This window comes from Gavia stellata, chromosome 3 (genome assembly GCF_030936135.1).
Source record: "Gavia stellata isolate bGavSte3 chromosome 3, bGavSte3.hap2, whole genome shotgun sequence".
Taxonomy (NCBI): Eukaryota; Metazoa; Chordata; class Aves; order Gaviiformes; family Gaviidae; genus Gavia; species Gavia stellata.
Genome location: NC_082596.1, coordinates 79,710,548 through 79,727,934, shown reverse-complemented (window position 1 = coordinate 79,727,934; position 17,387 = coordinate 79,710,548). Strand labels below are relative to the sequence as shown.

General features: G+C 40.9%; 2 protein-coding genes across 4 annotated transcripts in view; both read right to left on the bottom strand.

The window, feature by feature from the left end:
* Positions 1–684: 684 nt before the first annotated feature.
* Positions 685–6,643, bottom strand: ROPN1L (rhophilin associated tail protein 1 like). The gene is made up of 5 exons (XM_009811508.2): positions 6,484–6,643; positions 4,291–4,414; positions 3,958–4,119; positions 1,371–1,546; positions 685–781 (listed from the first exon to the last, which is right to left on the bottom strand). Exons 1-5 carry the CDS (start codon positions 6,612–6,614, stop codon positions 730–732), a joined length of 645 nt encoding a protein of 214 aa, XP_009809810.1. The 5' UTR covers positions 6,615–6,643; the 3' UTR covers positions 685–729.
* Positions 6,644–13,635: 6,992 nt separating this feature from the next.
* The window catches only part of MARCHF6 (membrane associated ring-CH-type finger 6), a 55,693-nt gene continuing 51,941 nt past the window's right edge, over positions 13,636–17,387 (bottom strand). For all 3 annotated transcript variants that reach the window (XM_059836221.1, XM_059836223.1, XM_059836220.1), the window contains one exon: positions 13,636–16,128. In XM_059836221.1, the coding sequence (XP_059692204.1) occupies positions 16,038–16,128 (91 nt within the window). In that variant the 3' untranslated portion in view covers positions 13,636–16,037. The remainder of the gene's footprint in view (positions 16,129–17,387) is intronic.

Here is a 17,387-nt window from a genome sequence, read left to right as displayed (position 1 = left end):
CTAAATACTTAGTCTAGTTCTGGTTGTTTTAGACTTCTGTACCTACTACAGCTATTCAACTCAAAACCAAACTGAACTTTGCGTCAGGCATTTCCTCACCTACATGACAAATGCAGTAACTTTTCCTGTCAGAAAACAAGATGTATTTTAGAACAGATAATTAGAAAAGTCCATCTAAAAATGGAAAAGGATAGTTAAGTGAGGGAAAACAATATGGAATCATTGCTGTCCTTTCTTAAGTTAATGTTTCTTCCATCAGCTCAGCCACAAGGTTCTTCGTGTTGAATAAGGCTCGGTAAAAGTATTTAATAGTTTGTGTAAGAGTCAAAAAAAGTCAGTGCTATCCAGAATCGTAATGAGAAATGCACCAATTACAGCTTTCCAGTCTTCTCTAAATTGAATTTTGTGTTTTACTTCTTTTCTTATAATCACTTACAAAGTATAGGTAGGAGGATCCGTAACAAAATAACATTTTACTCAATATAAACAAATGAGTGAAGGTATCACTCCCTTGGTGTGAGCATCAGTATTTGAGAGGCAGGAGAACATTCCCTGAAGAGCCATTTCAAGAATGGGATAAAGAAAAGGAAGTGCCAGAGAAGAGGGTCATCTTGTATTGCAACGTGCAAATAATGGTCCTTTGAACACAAATTGTTTTGCACATATTTATTCCTTTTTTTTTTTTCCCTCTCACCTGGTGCTGAAGAGTGGGCTTGATCAAAACAGTGTTCAGGGCTGGGTCAGAAAGTTTCTGAGCAGCACCATGCCAGTTTGTTGGTCGCTGGAAAGGAATACACCAAATGTTTTAGAAGAGCACTTTAACACCATAAATCCTAGTGTGCTGGACAAGAGACAATTGAGGGTTATATTAACCGCAAACAAGAGTGGTAAGATTAAAAAGTGGTTCTTACTAAAAATTGTCAATCTGGTAACTGTAATGACAAATCCATTCACTTGTGTGCTTGTGCATTTTTGAGCTCCCATGTACATGGAGCTGGTAGCAATCTAAGACAGAAAGACCAATTCCAGATAGATAGTTAGGAAGAGTCAGTATCTGTCCGCAAACATGCCACGTAGGCAGCACTTGGAGGACAAGCCTGTTACAGATCTTTTAAAATTGGTTAAAAATAAAACGCGTTTTGTGTGACCTATGTACGACTATGCATAAAATGAGTGGGAGTTTTATCACTGAGAGCCAGATTGAAGACATGGTCATTTTCATACATTCGTACATAACCTTAGTCAACCTTTACTCCTGTCATTGTGGCTATGCCCGAAGCGAAGGTAGACTACTCACCTGAAATTAAAGGTTTATGGAGGCCCCAGAGGTGATGTATACATTTAAATTCCATGCATGGATTTTTACTTACGCTTGTTGTTTAATTCTGTGGAGGAATGCTTCTGTTTTCTCCTCTGGTATCTCTCCATCGATACTGGCCAAATAGGAGTAGAGGAATGAGAATGTTTTGAAGGGAACACGAGCTGCTCCACCTTCTGGGTCGCTTGTTAAGATTTCACAGGCATGTTTCATTGAACTCAGTAAGGACTGTAGGGAGTTCAGTCAAGAAATGAAAGGAACAGTATCAGAGCCATGAACATCCTTGGCATGCCACGACAAAATCCACACTGTAAGCCACTGAAAGTGAGTGTAAATGAGACAAAAGCTTTATCATCATTACCTAGCTTTCAACCCCAAATTTACCCTCCAGTGCAGGTCCAGGGATGGAAACAATAATGAAGTTCTAGTACAAACAGGAGTAAAAAATACCAGAATCCCATAATGTTTTAAGATTGCACAGGCTAGTCTAAGCCTTATCTCCAATATGGCCAAATTGCTCTATTCTGCTACCGTAAAAGCTCAAACATCACTATACCTAGCTATATATATACATACGTGTGCATGTGGTGTGTATGTATATAGACCTATGTATGTGTACATATATGCATTCCTTATCTCAATGGTTCTAAAGGAATTCTCAGCAGTAGTTAAGACAAACAAACCTAAAAACCCATAAAATTCATATGGTTTTGATGATTTTTTATTATGACATAATATTAGTATGATATTAATTTTTAGGAATGCTGGTATTTACTATTTTCCCTATTTGTATGCAAGTTCCATTTTAGTAGTTAGTAGAAAAAGCACTGAGGTAAAAAGCATTGCAAGAATGTTTCAGTTTTAGTCAAAGCTAAATAACGTCCGAGTTCCCTTTTGAACAAACATGCCTCAAAGTATTAATTCCAAATACACTTTTAAAAAAATCCTATATTCAATACAATGTCTGTAATCCAGTGCCCTATGCATGCTGAGCTGCATGGGGAAACGTGGAAAAATTCAGCATTGAGCTTCATTGAGTCAAACAACTCGCTGGAAGCCATTAAAACAAAGAAACAAAGAAACAGAACCCCAAAAAACCCCACACAGGCCTTTTTTAACCCAAGTAGTAGTATTTTTGCTATAACTTTTTCAAAATTCATCCTTACCTCTCCGTTAATAAGCAAGCAATGACTTTGTAAAAAATAAGTATTTCCTAACAGTACAACAGCAATATTTAAAATAAATGCAGTATCTGTTCAAGATCTAGAACACAGGCCAGAAGTGTCATTTTATAATCCCTTAAGAGTTTTACTTAATGTAGTTCCTCCCCTGGGAGGCCTCTGTGGGGAAGAAGAGGCAGGTGAGTACATGATGGCAGACCACAGCCTCTGCAGTTTGCTACCCCTCTACTGCCGTTCCTGCTCCTGCCACTCCAAGCTGCCACTCACTTGCTCTCACAGTGCAGCAAAGTTATTCACATTGATTTCCCCACCTGTCAAAGACAGTTTAGAAGGCTACTTGTGTGGTCATTTCTCCAATGTGTCACATCAGTCCTTTACAGAAAGAAACTTCAGATGACTAGTGTTTTTACAAAGCTCACACTTGCTTACTCTTTTACCTTAACTGTGACCCTATTCAACTATGAACACAATTTACAGCTGCAGAAAAATGAATGTAAATTTCCTGTGTGCATCTTCCTCTCTGGTCTAGGAAACTTAAGTTTAGGTTTCAATATGTAGATCAAAAATCAAATCATTCACTTAATACCTGAAACGATGGATAGATGGAGGTAAATTTAGACTGTCTGGCTTCATCAGAATGATGTTCCTGTGACTCTGGTTTTGTTTTGATTTTTTTTTTTTTAAATAAGTAACATTGCTGTTACTTTTTTTAAATGAAGAAAAGATCCCAAACTACAAAATCATGTTGGGAGGGGGACTGGAATCAAGAAATACACAGTTGAAATTAATAGAGATATATATATACGTACACACACCCATGACTGCATCACTAGGCCAGGTTAACATTCAGGGCTTCCAGATATTGCAACATTCTCAAAATATTATTTAACATGTATTTTCTTTTTAGTACGCCTTCTTCCCTACTGTAGAAGTCATTAAAAATACTATACTTCATAAGAACATCAGCTTAGTGTGTTTTATAATCTCTCATTCTGTTGAAATGCTCTGCTGAGATTTTATTACTGACATTAAAAGAACTAAATGTAGATTTAGTAACATTAACTGCTTCTGTGAAAATTTAATTGAATGCACAAGCAATTAAAAATTGATGTTTTAATTTCTCCCTCCAGTTCTCCTCCGTGGACATTTACACTGATGCCATAAGCATCATTCCTCTGTCATCCTCTCTCTCATGGTCCAAGCTCCCTGTGGACATGCTTGCTCTTCTACTGCCATCCCAGTAAACGGAGGACTTACTTAGTCCTCTTTCTGGTTAAGCTCCCCTGACCAAAAGCTGATGGGGAACGGAAGTAAACACGCAAGCCACTTTGCCAGCTGCTGCAAAAGCAATCACCATTCCCCAAAGTCCATTTGCATGAATTGTTGTATGGTCTACCTCATATATGATCATATATGACTGTTTGCATTTGGATACAAGGGCTCCTGCTGTGAACATACCCCGCCGAGCACACTGCAGCCAAGTGCCAGAACCTTCATCCATTCCACCTCCTCGCCAAAGTCATCCAACTGCAGGATAGCTTTCAGTTGCTCCTCTGGCAAGCACAAGTGCTTCCATTTTTCCTTCAGTTCTGCAACATTCACCATGCCTTTGGGAGAAAGCTTTAAACGAAATCATGGTACCACAATAAGAACTCCGAAAACCAGAATGATACTAAGAACACAGTCCCTCCCCAAAATATATCAAATACTTGACAGTCAGTCTCCCCAGCCATGCCCAACACATCAGCATTCCTCGATAACATTGTGCATTTGAAAAACGCTGGTTTGTACCTGTTTGTGCAAGATTTTAAGGAGTCCTGGGGTCAAACCAGCATCTGTTTTCTCTGTTGCTAACGGCATTTCAATCCTCTCCTTCACAGGAAGGGGCTCGCCTTTTGACAATGCTGAAAAATACCTAAGTGAATGGGAAAAGCAACACACTTCAATGTCTATGGCCAATACATGCTGCACAGAAGTAAACGTTCTTACAGTTCAGTGAATGAATCCGCACACTCCCGCGCAGGAGCGGTAGCACTTGACAAGCCGCCCGTGTGCACAACTCCCATCGCCCCATGCCCAGATACCACCTTTCTTTTTAGTGGAAACCACAATCTTTAGACCATCATAAAACGGAGTGTGTAAAGTCTAATAATTCTTAAGACATTTTACTTATTTTGTGCATGATATACTCAGCCCTTCTTGGCAAAGGCAGAGAGTGATTTATTAACATCAGAGTGGGCTCGCAAACCAAAGCGCAGGCTCTTCCCATTTGATTGACGAGCACCTTAGGGCTGATTTCTTTAACATTCCCCTCACATGCTACCTGAAAAGCACAACTGGTTATTTACCCTGCAACTCCCTCATCAGCATTTCTGCTTTTTCTGTCTACTCCAAAATAAAATTTAAGACTAGAGCAGAAAAGGAATTAGATGCACATCCTTTTAATTATAAGGCTACCACAACCTTAGGAGCAACCACCTCTGCCATAACTGGCCAGCAATCTGAACCATGCAAAAACCCCTTAAGAGTTTTCATTCAGTCAATAGCAGGTCTAACTTAAGGATTTCTCCACTCGCCCTCCTTCATCTGCCCCAGCTATCCCATGCTGTGCAAATACTTGCCAAAATGTACAGCAAGCAGCACTGAAGTAGTGTGACTATGTAGATGTACAGTATGTATGTACATGTAACACCTGGGCTATTTTTCAGCTGGATCCATTTCCCCACCTGATTATTTAGAGAGACAAGCACCGCAACACTGGCAGCGTGTGTGAAACACAGCCTTGCTCTGCTTTGTATGGCTCCCAGGTCCAGACCTTGCTCCGCCCCAGGTGCTCTCACACCAGAGCATATTCCAGAAAGGGGTGCACAGTCAGCAGCAGCCACCCACCCATCTGCGGGGGCTCCAACCAAGCTGGTGCAATCTTCAATTTTAATCTTAAGCAGATACTGGGGTCTGGCCGGCAGCGTGGCCGCAGCAGTGCCGCACTGCCCCTACTCTCGCCAGCCCCATGTCCCAGCAGGCTCAAGCTACCCGGCCATTGCCGCTTCCGACTCCTTGGTTGGGGCAAGCTCCCTGCACATCCATCGCCCAGAGGTACACTGGACTACACCTCCATCGCGTTCCTAAGAAACGCCATGCCGTTTTAAGATATTCCCACTGCCTTTTTCCAACACTGCAGCTGTAGCGATTCAGCTTCAGGTTTTTTTCTTTTTAATGGACTAGCCAGACTCCAGCCTGGCTTTGTCAACAGCCTCCCCTCCCTCACATACACGGCACGGACTCTAATCCCCCCAGCTGAGAACATCTCACAGGTACCTTTCAAGAGGTTGTCCACACAAATTGTAGGACAGCAAAAAAATGATAGTGAGCAGTTGAGGTAAAAGAAAAAAGGTTAAAGAAGAAGAAACATTTAAATATCTTAAACCAACTTTATGATAAGAGATTTATTATGTGGACTATCACCTAGAAGTCACAACTTTTCAAGCTCTTTTCCTATTCCAGTAACATTTAAGAAGATTCCTTAATTTTGTTCTTGGAAACAACAGGAAAAAAAAGAAACCTAGGCAAGCTTCAGAATTAGAAAGCTATTTCTACGTTTCCTTTAAATTCCAAGAATTGAATTAAGTCTCACATGAGAGAAAAAAAAAAAAAGATATGTTCTTTTAACATCTTAAGGGACCTCTTTGGTCTTAAAGAACAGAGCAATTAAGAATAAAACAAAAAAAATTAAGATGCATTCTTCTATATGGAAATAAAACTATTCCAGAAATATGCCAGTCCTAAACCTCAATAAAACACAAAAGAAATCAAGTAGTACACTATTTTTAACAGGCTCACATGCTGCATTAATGCACAGAAGCACATATGCAAACCAGGCTGGTTTAATATTCAAGCCAGCTCCACTGTACAATAAACAGGAGCCAGGAGATTTTGTGGGTCCATACACATAGTGCTACATCGTTATGTGAACATCTTACTTACGCAGCTGCCCACTGCAAAACATCACGAGGCTGAGTCCTAATAGCAGCTTTGGTAAATTGCTTCAGGATATCGGGTAGCTCAGGTGGGATTTTGATCTGCTGAGCACAAAACATTGTTTCCCGAAGAGGCATGGTCTGTTCGCGTTCAATGACAAGGACCTGGAAGAAATAATAATAAAACAGCAGTTCACGGATGCAGAATGTGAATGAAAAACCGCATGTGCACATGGCGGGGAACAATGCTTGTACCCAAACTCCCTTCTGTCCTACTCGACTGCTGGGGCTACTGGAGAACTGACAAACTCAGAAGGGTAAACAGATGAGCACTGCAAGTCTCTAAAAGCCTTAAACTTGATGGCAACACCAAGCAAAAGACTGGAGCTTGGACACCAACCACAGCTCCAGGTAAGAGAAACTACTACTTTAACAGGTATCTTTAGATAGTTTTAAACTGATTTTTCTCTTCAAACCTACCACAATACAAATTTGTAAAACAGATAGTCCAGACAAATCACACCATACATACCAAGGTGAAAGCTAGCTATGTTGACAACTCACTGCTGCAAGCCAAGGAGAGCCTTGTCATTTTTGTACAGAAGCTAGAGTACGCAGATTGCCAAGGTTCTACTGTGTTTACATATTCAAAAAACACTGTAGCAAAGAGTTACTAATTTGTGCTCCTGGCAGATTTTACATCAAAAAATTACAGTGATGAACAAAGCATTCACGTATGCTGCAATTATGCACTGCACTTTGCTCATACAGCTCTACAGGTGGGTTTGTCTTAATTCAGGACGTAACTAACTTGCTGCAAGGAATCCTGTTCCCCAGGATGCAAAAGAAGGGACAGACATAGGTTATTGTATGGTCCTTATCCCATTATAGCATCCGAGCGCATTTGGTGGGCAATCTGGGCACTCTCCTCATCATTTAAAGGAGAAACTACAGCCTACTTAAGTTTATTTAGCAACAAGAGCTGTAAACATGTCAGCTATCTGCAGGAGGGAAGAACAGTGAAAGCAACAGCATCAAGAAAGGAATCAATGTAACAGCATCCTTTATCCCTTCAGATTTTTTTATTTTTAAGAGGAAAATAAGAGTATCTGGCAGGTGGCTTTCTCCCCCATCATGTGAATTTTCCTGTATTAGGAAAAAAAAATTAAAAGTCAGCGATGGAGGAATGGGACTGCTGTGACTCAAGGCTCCTTTGAGTATCAAGCCATACTCAGAACTTTATTTCTGGAGAAACGCAGACAGGGTACAACGTCTTGATTACTCCAACACAGCAAATTTACATCGGGGAGAGACTTCAGAGTGTGCATTTAATTATGACATTGGTCACGCACTTTCAGTAATGATTCAGAAAAGCAGCTCTAGCCAAGGGACTGAAGCTGAAGGCAAAAAGTTGGGGATTTCAGGATAAGCTAGAGAACACAAAAACCTTGAGGAAGGAATACACGTTTGTGTGCATGTGCCCTTGGGAAGCAGTCAAAGAAAAGAATAAAAACATTAATCAGAAAAGTAGAGAGAGAGAAAAAAAAAAAGCATGAGACCTGCTTTTCTCTAGTAAGCCCTTGATCAGAGTCACAGGAGGGCTGAGGTTGGCAGGGACCTCTGGAGATCACCCGGTCCAGCCCCCTGCTAGAGCAGGCTGCCGAGAACCACGTCCAGATGGGTTTTGAGTATCTCCAAGGAGGGAGACTCCACAGCCCCCCGGGCAACCCGTGCCAGTGCTCGGTCACCCTCACAGGGAAAAAGTGTTTCCTGACGTTCAGAGGGAACCTTCTGTTCACATCCACGCGCAACGAGCAAGGAGAAAGGCAGCCGGGTCAGCCAGCCGTCGCAACTTCTCCCCGTCCGGCCACGGCATTACCTGCCCTTTGTGCTCTAACACGGGTGAAACGCAGCGGTCACCTAGGCTCTCTCACCTCCTGTTTGCTCTTAGTTTCTATTTTTCCATTCATACATCCCAAACCAGCCCCAGCTGTCCTGGGTACAAAGCTAAAACCAACAGGTACGTGCACGCAGATGGGACTTGCCTTGCTGTTGGAGCCAGCACTCCGCAAACCCCGAGTCGAAAGGGAGCACAGCCGGCTGTGAACGTCCCAGTTAGCTGCTTCGGCAAGGACTGAGGGCCGGGTGCCCCCTCCCTTCCCCCGGGCCGCCCCGGTTGTTACGAGCCGCCTGACGCAACCCTTCGGCGGCCGCCGCTAGGCCCCGGCGCCGGGGGAGCTGCGGGCGGGGCGGGCGGCCCAACCGCCGTCCCACGGCTCCGGCCGGCGGGCAGCGCCTCCCCCCCTGCAGCGGCAGCACCCGCCCGGGCCGTCCCTGAGCGGCCCCCCGCCCCCGCCGGCGCTGCCCCCTCGCAACCGCGGGAGGCCCGGGCGGGGCGCCTCACCTGCCCCTCTCCGCGGCCCCGCTGCCCGGGCAACGCGGGGCGGGAGGCCGGCGCTTGCTCACGAGGAGCGGGCCGTGCTCAACGGGGGACGTTGTTTAAAATGCAAGAGCAACACCTGTTTTCTACAGGCTTCTGGAAAGACCTGAAGCACCTTAACGGTAAGTCACCGGCCGAGGCCGTAGCGGGGAGGTTGGCCTCTGGGTCCCCCGGCTCTCCGCAGCCCGCTGGCCCCCTGCGTGTCGTCCCGTGTCCCCCCTCCCCCGATCACGACGACGCACTGCTTGGTTAGCAGCATCCGTGCAGCACATCCGTCACGGCTTTGGTTCTCTCGTACCTCCTTCCTTTCCAGGCCTGGAGGGGATGTCAGCAAACGCTGCCTGAGCTGCAAAATAAACATAGGGCAGCATGCTCCCTAAAATTCCTGTTACTTTCAGTAGCTGCCACTTCAAATGACAGCCCAGCTGCCTGTTACAGGCAGGAGCACCTCCACCGGAGTCAGCCTCCAGGCTCCTGGAAATTCAGGATGGCAATACCACTGCTGGACTGCACCCACTGAGCACCGTACGGCCCGTGCCAGCGGCTTCTCAGCAGCTGCTGCTCCAAACCCGGCACCACGCGTGCCAGCAAGAAAGCATGGGCTTTCCCACGGCTCCAGAACACAGATGAGCCAAAGCACCCTCTCCCTCCCAGGCTCATAGTCCGAGACCTCTGCTCTTCCCACTGCAGACAAAAACAGCACCTGAGGTAACCTGAATAGCATCCTCTGTAAAGATTCTAGTGCATCTCCTGTCTTGATTATAAAGCAGTGCCGCTCCTGTTCCTTCTAACATGGGCTGTAACTAATCCCAGCACTCAAATGAACTTGATAATAGGATTATTTGCTTCAGAAAGCTTTCACAAGCCATTGCTCTAAAGAAACTTCGGTGGTGCACACATGAAACAGGCCAAACTGTTACTGAGAAAGAACACAATCTTATTTGAAGCCAGCCCTTCTTGATCCACATTACATCCCCACTGATGAACACATAAGGCCATGCAGCACAAATATAAAATGGTGGTCTCTGGAAAACAAGCAGCACACATTTTAACAATGGTTTAATCTTTTCATAAAACACGAGTACTCTACATAGTACTCTACATAGACTACAGGCCAAGTACTGGGCCTCAAAATACTTTGCAGATTCCTGCAACTACATGAAAACAGCAAGCTTATGACATACCGTGACATATCTATTCTTTAAATGGGGAGATGCTTTAAAACAATTAAGCACACTATAGCAAAAAATACCTGTAGCAAACATTATCCTGCAGGGGTTTCAAAAATGGAATTAAATTAATTTCACAATGCAGTTTTTCAAAGGTGTCTAGGGATAACAGGTAAACAGCAAAAGTTTCATATTCTCTATGATCCGCAGTCCTTGGATGCACTTAGAACTATCCTAAAGATGCTCAAACAGTAAATGTTACACCCTCAGTTCTTCCAGCTATTTGGGCCAGTGCAGCAAAATCATGCATAAAGCTGCCAGACCATATTATGGGACACAGCAGCATCTAAGTGGAAAGATTTTCTATGAGTATTTAATGAAAATCTGTGTCTTAAAACACATTCTATGAATTGCAAACTCTTGGAAAAAGCAAAAGGTTAAACCTTTCATACAAGAATGAAAAATAATGAGAGCAATTAATCACATACTGCTCCAGAACATGCTTAATTTAAAGGCGTGACTTTTAATTAATCTTTGTATAAATGCTTACACGTAACAAAAGTTAATAAGACATACTACATCAAGTAATAAAAAAACCTCTGGGGGAGAGGCTTGTTCATCTTTGCAGAAAGAGTGTGGGCACTACTCTCCTCTCCTTTGACCGTGACTGGTCAGAGATCATCATGTATTTAACTGCAGGGGTGTGTGTGGGGAGAGAAAACCCAAAGACCAGCAATTACATGAGTTACAGTCATCCTTACTACACAGTCTCCTGATTTATAAGCAGAACCAGATGTACTGCACATTTTCTACTCATTACTCCTGTGTTAACAATACAGAAAGTATATGCATAATTACTCATATTTTAAGTTGGCATACTGGGAGATCGAGTCCTTTTTAAGAAGTCATTTATACTTCGGGGTACTAATATTTTTAGCTAGAAGTATCATGTTTGTCACATGTAATTACACTAAAACATCTGCTTAAAGATTACTGCAATTCATGGATATAAAAGGAAGAAGACTAAGAGTATAACAAATAATAAAGAGTGGAATAACCTCTGAGATAGTTGGTCAGTAAAATTAAGATCAACAGGTAGGCAAGGGAGGGAGGCTTCAGCTTCAGTTTTGAGGGTTGGTGGTGTGACAACAGTTGGTAATTACAGGCAGATTAATGCATGATTGTTTAAGGAAACTTGGGATTACGCAGGGAAGTAATGTGGCTGTTAGGTCAACAAATCCCTTTCAATGAGGAAGAAAAAGAGATCACAGAAAGGCACAGCAAGAGCAACATCGACAGGTTATGTTGAGAATCTTGGCCCAAAGTTATAAAGGTAGTAAGGCTTAAACAAGTTAAGAATAAGCTGATCAAGGTCTATGAAATCAAAGGCAGTAAATACACAAGTGGAGCTTCAATGAAAGAAGTACTGATTCTTCCTAGACACTGAGTACTTCCTCCCATGCATTTTACTGACTACTCTTTTATGTAAAGAGCATTTAAATGTATATCCATGGTCATAATTCTTGCTTTATAGCAGCATTGCCTGATTTCAGCTTAGAAATTCTGCTGCTGCTTCCTGCTTCCATGGCTCCTAGTCACAACTAGCCTAAATATCCCGTGTATTATACTCCACTATAATGCAGCAGCATTTTTAGATTCAGCACGTTCCTTACTGAACTCAACCAGGCTGTTTACACAATTTGCACCTGCTGAGCAAGGCGCACCAATGCAGATCTTCAGTATCTCGGTTCTAATACCTACATTCTGTTCAATATAAATAACGAGCTTTGCAGTGTTCTCTACTTTTGTAAGCAACAAGGAAGTCTGTTCTCTCCAAGTAAAACTAGTGTAATTTTCCAGGAACAGAAACAATCCTTGAAAGCTAAGTGATTTAACATAAATCAGACAAGTAAGGTGAAGTGTCCTGTCCCATCCCACCGCCCCCCCCCCGCAATGTCATGTCTCCTTATACAGGGGGAAAAATGCGCCTGTGTAGCTTTGGCATTGGCCACTACTCAGCAAGTAAGAGATAACAGCAAGTAGGCATATAAACAGCAAAATTGATGTGCAGAATTGTGAAATCATCTTATCATTGCTTCATTCCTCAGTATTACATTGAATTCAAAATATTCAGTTTATTTTGGAATAGTATTTGACCTTTGGAAATACCATCTTCTAAAATATTTCCATTATTGAGTAACTTTGATTTCAGCGTATCATTTCTCAGTTTATGGTGACTTCCAAACAAAGAAGTTAAAACCAGAAGCATAGCTTTTCTGGAATAATCATAGATTTAATAAAATTGCTGTTAACTATGCAATTCTTTAGCTCCAGTTAATTTAATTAAGAACTGAAATATCAGACAGGTCTAACTTACCATTATGCTTTGTAAAAGTTGTTTCCTTATCTGTTTCAGGAAACTGCTTCCATTTTTTGCATCCTGAACCTGATTATATGATCAAGATTCAGTTCCCTGTTTAATGTTTTTATTATCTGTATCATCATTTCTGCTAAGAACTCCACTCATTGCTCATGAATGGGCACTGCACAGCTTAAGGCAAGCAGAACACCACTACTGACCCTGCCACAAAGAACTTCCAATCTAAACCAATGGACAGACAGTGGAAACAAAACAACACTGATAAGCATGCCAGGCAGTGGAATCAACAAACCACTGTCATTCACGCTTTGTAAGGTAAAGGGCTTTTTACAGAGTTCTCTGTAGTGGGGCTGCTGTGCAGATGTTTATGAAGACCTTTGCTCAAGCTTAGGGAAAAGAATTAATGCACTCAGATGAAAACTGATGTGAATACTGTAATTGGTGTTGAGATGAAAACTGATGTGAATACTGTAATTGGTGTTGGAGCTGGCATCTTACTGAGGAAGTTATTGACAGAAAATAGTTACAGGTTCCTTCCATCAAAAATGAAAACAAGTAACTTAGGCTTTACCCACTGCAGAAGGGGGAGTCAGAGAAAGGATGCAGAGTTTTAACTATTTTTAATCAAAATAAAATAATCTGTGTAAAAACAGTCAAAGCCATGCTGCAATTAACTTCTTTCAGTATGCAAAAGATACCTACAGAGCCATCTGACAGTTCTTGGATGAAGGCCTGTAGAACTGCTAACAGCATTAGATACTCAACACCACAAAGGGGATACAATTAAGCCAGTACGCATCTCCAACCGCTCCATTCAAGACCCAAGGTCAACACAAGTTGTGGTGAAAGCACACACACACAGAATTTTTCCCACTTGAAGAGTAATGTAAGACCACTCCATGCTCTATTCCTGTAGCACAGATGGAAGCCACTGGCACAGAGCTCGTCAGCTGTCTTAGAAACTTGATAGTAAGCATGTAAGTTAACTGGCTGTTACTATGCCGGAGGAGTACACGCAGCACAGTAAGGCAAACTATTAAAACTTAAACCAATAAAAAAGTAGTGTTATTTAATTCTTGTTCTATACAACCCCCATCTTCTTTCCCAAAACACATGTAAAAATAAGGAGATGAGTGAGATTTTTTTGAAAGTTCACAATGGACAGTTTCAGAAACAAACTTCACTTCACCTGGGATCTGTAAAGCAGTGCAAAAGCAAGCACAACAGTTTGATTTGAAACCAGTTCTCCATAATAAAGAGTGAATACAGATAATGTAAACTACATTAAAATAGTTACAGTTCACATTACATGACTGGCCCAATTCAGTTTTTTCTGTCATGACTTGTAAAATAACAGTAATAAGAAACAGCACAAGGGCTTTTTCTTAATAAATTTTAATGTTAAGACCAGTTTGTCTGGATAAAAACACAAAGTTACAAGAATCACACTACTGTAAATTCTGCATGATGCACAGTAGTGCTCGCAATATTTGAGTGGCAAGACCATTTTGGAACTGTTTATGAAAGATATGTCAAAGACAGAATCTTGGTATAAGTAAGAATGCATGTTACCAGTGAATTTAATCTTGTGAAAATATTTGTCCCACAATGTACACCACTGTAAATAGTTAAATGCAATATGTATGCACATCAAAAATATATGGGGCAAATACTCAATTTAGCATTTAGTCACCAACAGTGAATGCGAGAGAAAGATTTTTGTTACTTTTCTGTGATTTCATTTCACTGGAAGTTTCCTAATAAATCACTCCAAAGGGTAGTATTTGTGGTTCAAAACCATCAAGACAACAGTAATTCTGTGAAACAGTAGTTTCTGACCTTCTGATAGTGACAGCCCAGTCCTCCTGCCACTACATGCAGATGCACTTGGCTTGTGCTCACTGCCTTAGAGCATGAGTCCAGACACCAAAAAACGCACTACCACCATCACAGCCTGGACCACATTAGCTCAAAACACGACAGATCAGAGATACAACATCAGTAAAAGGAGATGACACTCTTAAAGCACCTGCCAGATTCTCAAGTATTAATTATATACACATGGTTACATACAGAATACTGAAGGACAGTGTACCGAGTAGCAAGTTAAATGTTCGATCGATTTTCTGATACAATGGATACTCACATTTCCCCATTTAATCTAGGAAAGATATTGTAACCTAAGCATGTGATTTGATGCTACTTAAAGCTCTGTGATACTTTTATGTATTTTCTTTAAAATATCTACATTAAAAAACCCCAAACATTACTGCAAAGGAACTCTATCTACATATAGAAATAACACAGACTTGATTTGGTGGCTCTTGTTTGACTGTGTCCTTGCAAAGAAATCTGTTAACTTTTCCTTGCCTGTTTAATAGCATGTGTATTTCTCTGCCACACAGGCAATAAATGGTACTTGATGAATCACTTCAATATTATTCCCATAAAAATTCACAGTGACCAATTCTGAAAGAGAAGAGATTTGTCGTTGTTGTGGGTCTTTAAGTAATTGTGCAATATAAAATTCATACAACAATTTGCAACTTTGGTAACTTACAGAAAAAAGATTTCAAGCTCTTTAATTAAGGACCAGGTCAGAATGTTGCTTACACTATGCTCTTTGTTTCTGTGCAAACACATCTGATGAGGTTCATCCCTCCTCTTGAGGTCCTGAAAAAAAATCTATTATTGATAAGAAACTGGCTACAATTTAAGTTGTGAACCTATCTAATTTTCCTTGGTACCTTTAAATGTTTCCATCACCTAGCCTTAGTAAATTTCACTTACTGTTTCAATTCAGGAAATCCTGATTCCCAAAGCCAACCACCCCACCCCCCCAACAAACAGAAAAACCCAGCTGAGCCTCAACAAGTACATCTGAATTCTCAGAAGAGGAAATATTTTCTTGATTTAACAGCAACTGTACAATATTACAAACTTAGACACATGAAAAACAATCAGGCAATAGAAAATGTACAACAGCTTTGGTGTTATACAAAATAATAAAAAAGACTTGACAGCAAGATACCAAGATAAGTAGTTCATTATGTTCTCACCACAGCCACTTCATTGCTGACTGTAAGACAGTTATTTACTTTTGATATTCTCTGTGTGGCCTTTCCCCTTACGAAAAAAATCATACTATATTACTACAATAAGAACTGTTATGAACACCATAAAGTAAGCTCCAAATTTTATAAAAACATCTTGCCTCTTTGCACTATTGCTTTGTGGCACATTGTCAACAGAACAGCAGTCCAAAATAAAGTGACAACTAGATTTAATAAATTAATATACTTTTTTTAAAGATGTACAATGCACATTCTTTTTAATCCAAGGTTTTAGGGTGTCAGGATACTTCTATTTACACATATACAGACCTCAGACAGCATTGATAACATCAGAAAATGCAGATAAGGAACAGAACCTTAACTGCTATCTGGATGCTACTAACAGAAGCCAAAACACTGCTGAGTATTATTGGGAGAGATATCCAAAGACTGAAGAAGAGTCTATGAAAAAAGGACATGTAAAGGCAAAGGGAAGGTCAAGATGTTTAATATGACCATCTATTCTTGTGAAGACTGAGGTGGAGTTGTTGATGTGCCTTGTTTACCAGACTTTCGTTCATAATTCACAAGTCGTTGCCCAACAAGGTACCTGGAATTATAGTAAAACCAGTGAGAAATTAACAAAAGTTAATACAATTCTGTAACACAAATCCACTCTATCTCCCTTGCTGCAGAAGTAGCTTTCTCCTTTCAACAGAAGTTATTCTACAAGTGATCCCTCCTCTCTTAATGGTCTTCAACCATCCTCATATTTTTTCCTCAACATTCAAGCATTTCATAATGGAATACAGGCATTACAGGTTTGCGTTTACAGCCTTAACTTTGGTAGTTGTACAGTCCAGACATATATAAGCTGATGAAGATATGAAATATAAAGAGTGTGTTTGCATTACTTTGCTGGATGGTACTTTTAAGACCATCTTCGCAGTGTCTGTTTGAGCCACTGCCACCTGAACATCTGGAACAACAACTCAGATATAAAACCAAATAAGAGTGCTAATGAGGTTTTAAGTTCAAAGAAGAAACAGCCACAATGCAGAACATGCATTGGGTAAGAGAGGCTCAGCTCATATACCCAATGAAAAACACCATAGTTGAAAAAAGTAAATATTGCAAAGGAAGAACTTTTACTGCAACTCAATCCTTCTTGAAGGGAGAGAGAATATCCTAATGCTACTCCATGTCAAGCCTAAGGGCTGCAAGATTCCTTTATTTAAACTGTTTCAACAATTTCTTGCCACCTCATCAGCTTGGCAGTTTTCCTACCTTCCACATTATTCTACTTCCTCTATATCATTGCTTCACACTCCTGCTTTTTGCCATCTAACTTCATTTCCATGCTTCTTATTTGTATGCAGGTTCTACATGTAGAAGAGCCATATACACCTATGAATTCTTCCCCTGAAACCTGCCATTTCCTTTAGAAACTTTTTCACCACCACTCCTTTTTCTCACGTTACCATCACCAAACCACCATCACATTTTTTGCACTTGTATATGCTTTTGAAATTTGTTACATGAAAGATTTAATTAAGCATCTCTCTAAACTATAAATCTCTACTGGCTAGCATGACTATGTATGCTTACTTCCTGAAATGAGATCATTAAGTTGTACAAACGTCTTGTCTACAATGATGGTTATAACATTTAATAAGTTAATATTGAAGTAATTTTCACTTAGATAGATTTTCACAGCTTTGTATACTGTTTACAAGACTTATTTACACAAGAAAGCAACTTGTAACATTAATGCAAGTTGCAATACAATACTCATTCTGCCTGAAAGGTACTAACATTTAGCTCAAAACCCATTTGTAAATATAAATACCAGCTATACATAGCACAGTA

Bases quoted from the DNA above. Each gene is read 5' to 3' on its own strand.
- ROPN1L (XM_009811508.2), bottom strand. From the start codon at position 6,614: ATGCCTCTTCGGGAAACAATGTTTTGTGCTCAGCAGATCAAAATCCCA. The intron at 4,415-6,483 runs GTAAGTAAGATG...CCATTCACTTAG, and splicing joins GTTTTGCAGTGGGCAGCTGC to GTATTTTTCAGCATTGTCAA. The intron at 4,120-4,290 runs GTACAAACCAGC...TTTCGTTTAAAG, and splicing joins TTAAAATCTTGCACAAACAG to CTTTCTCCCAAAGGCATGGT.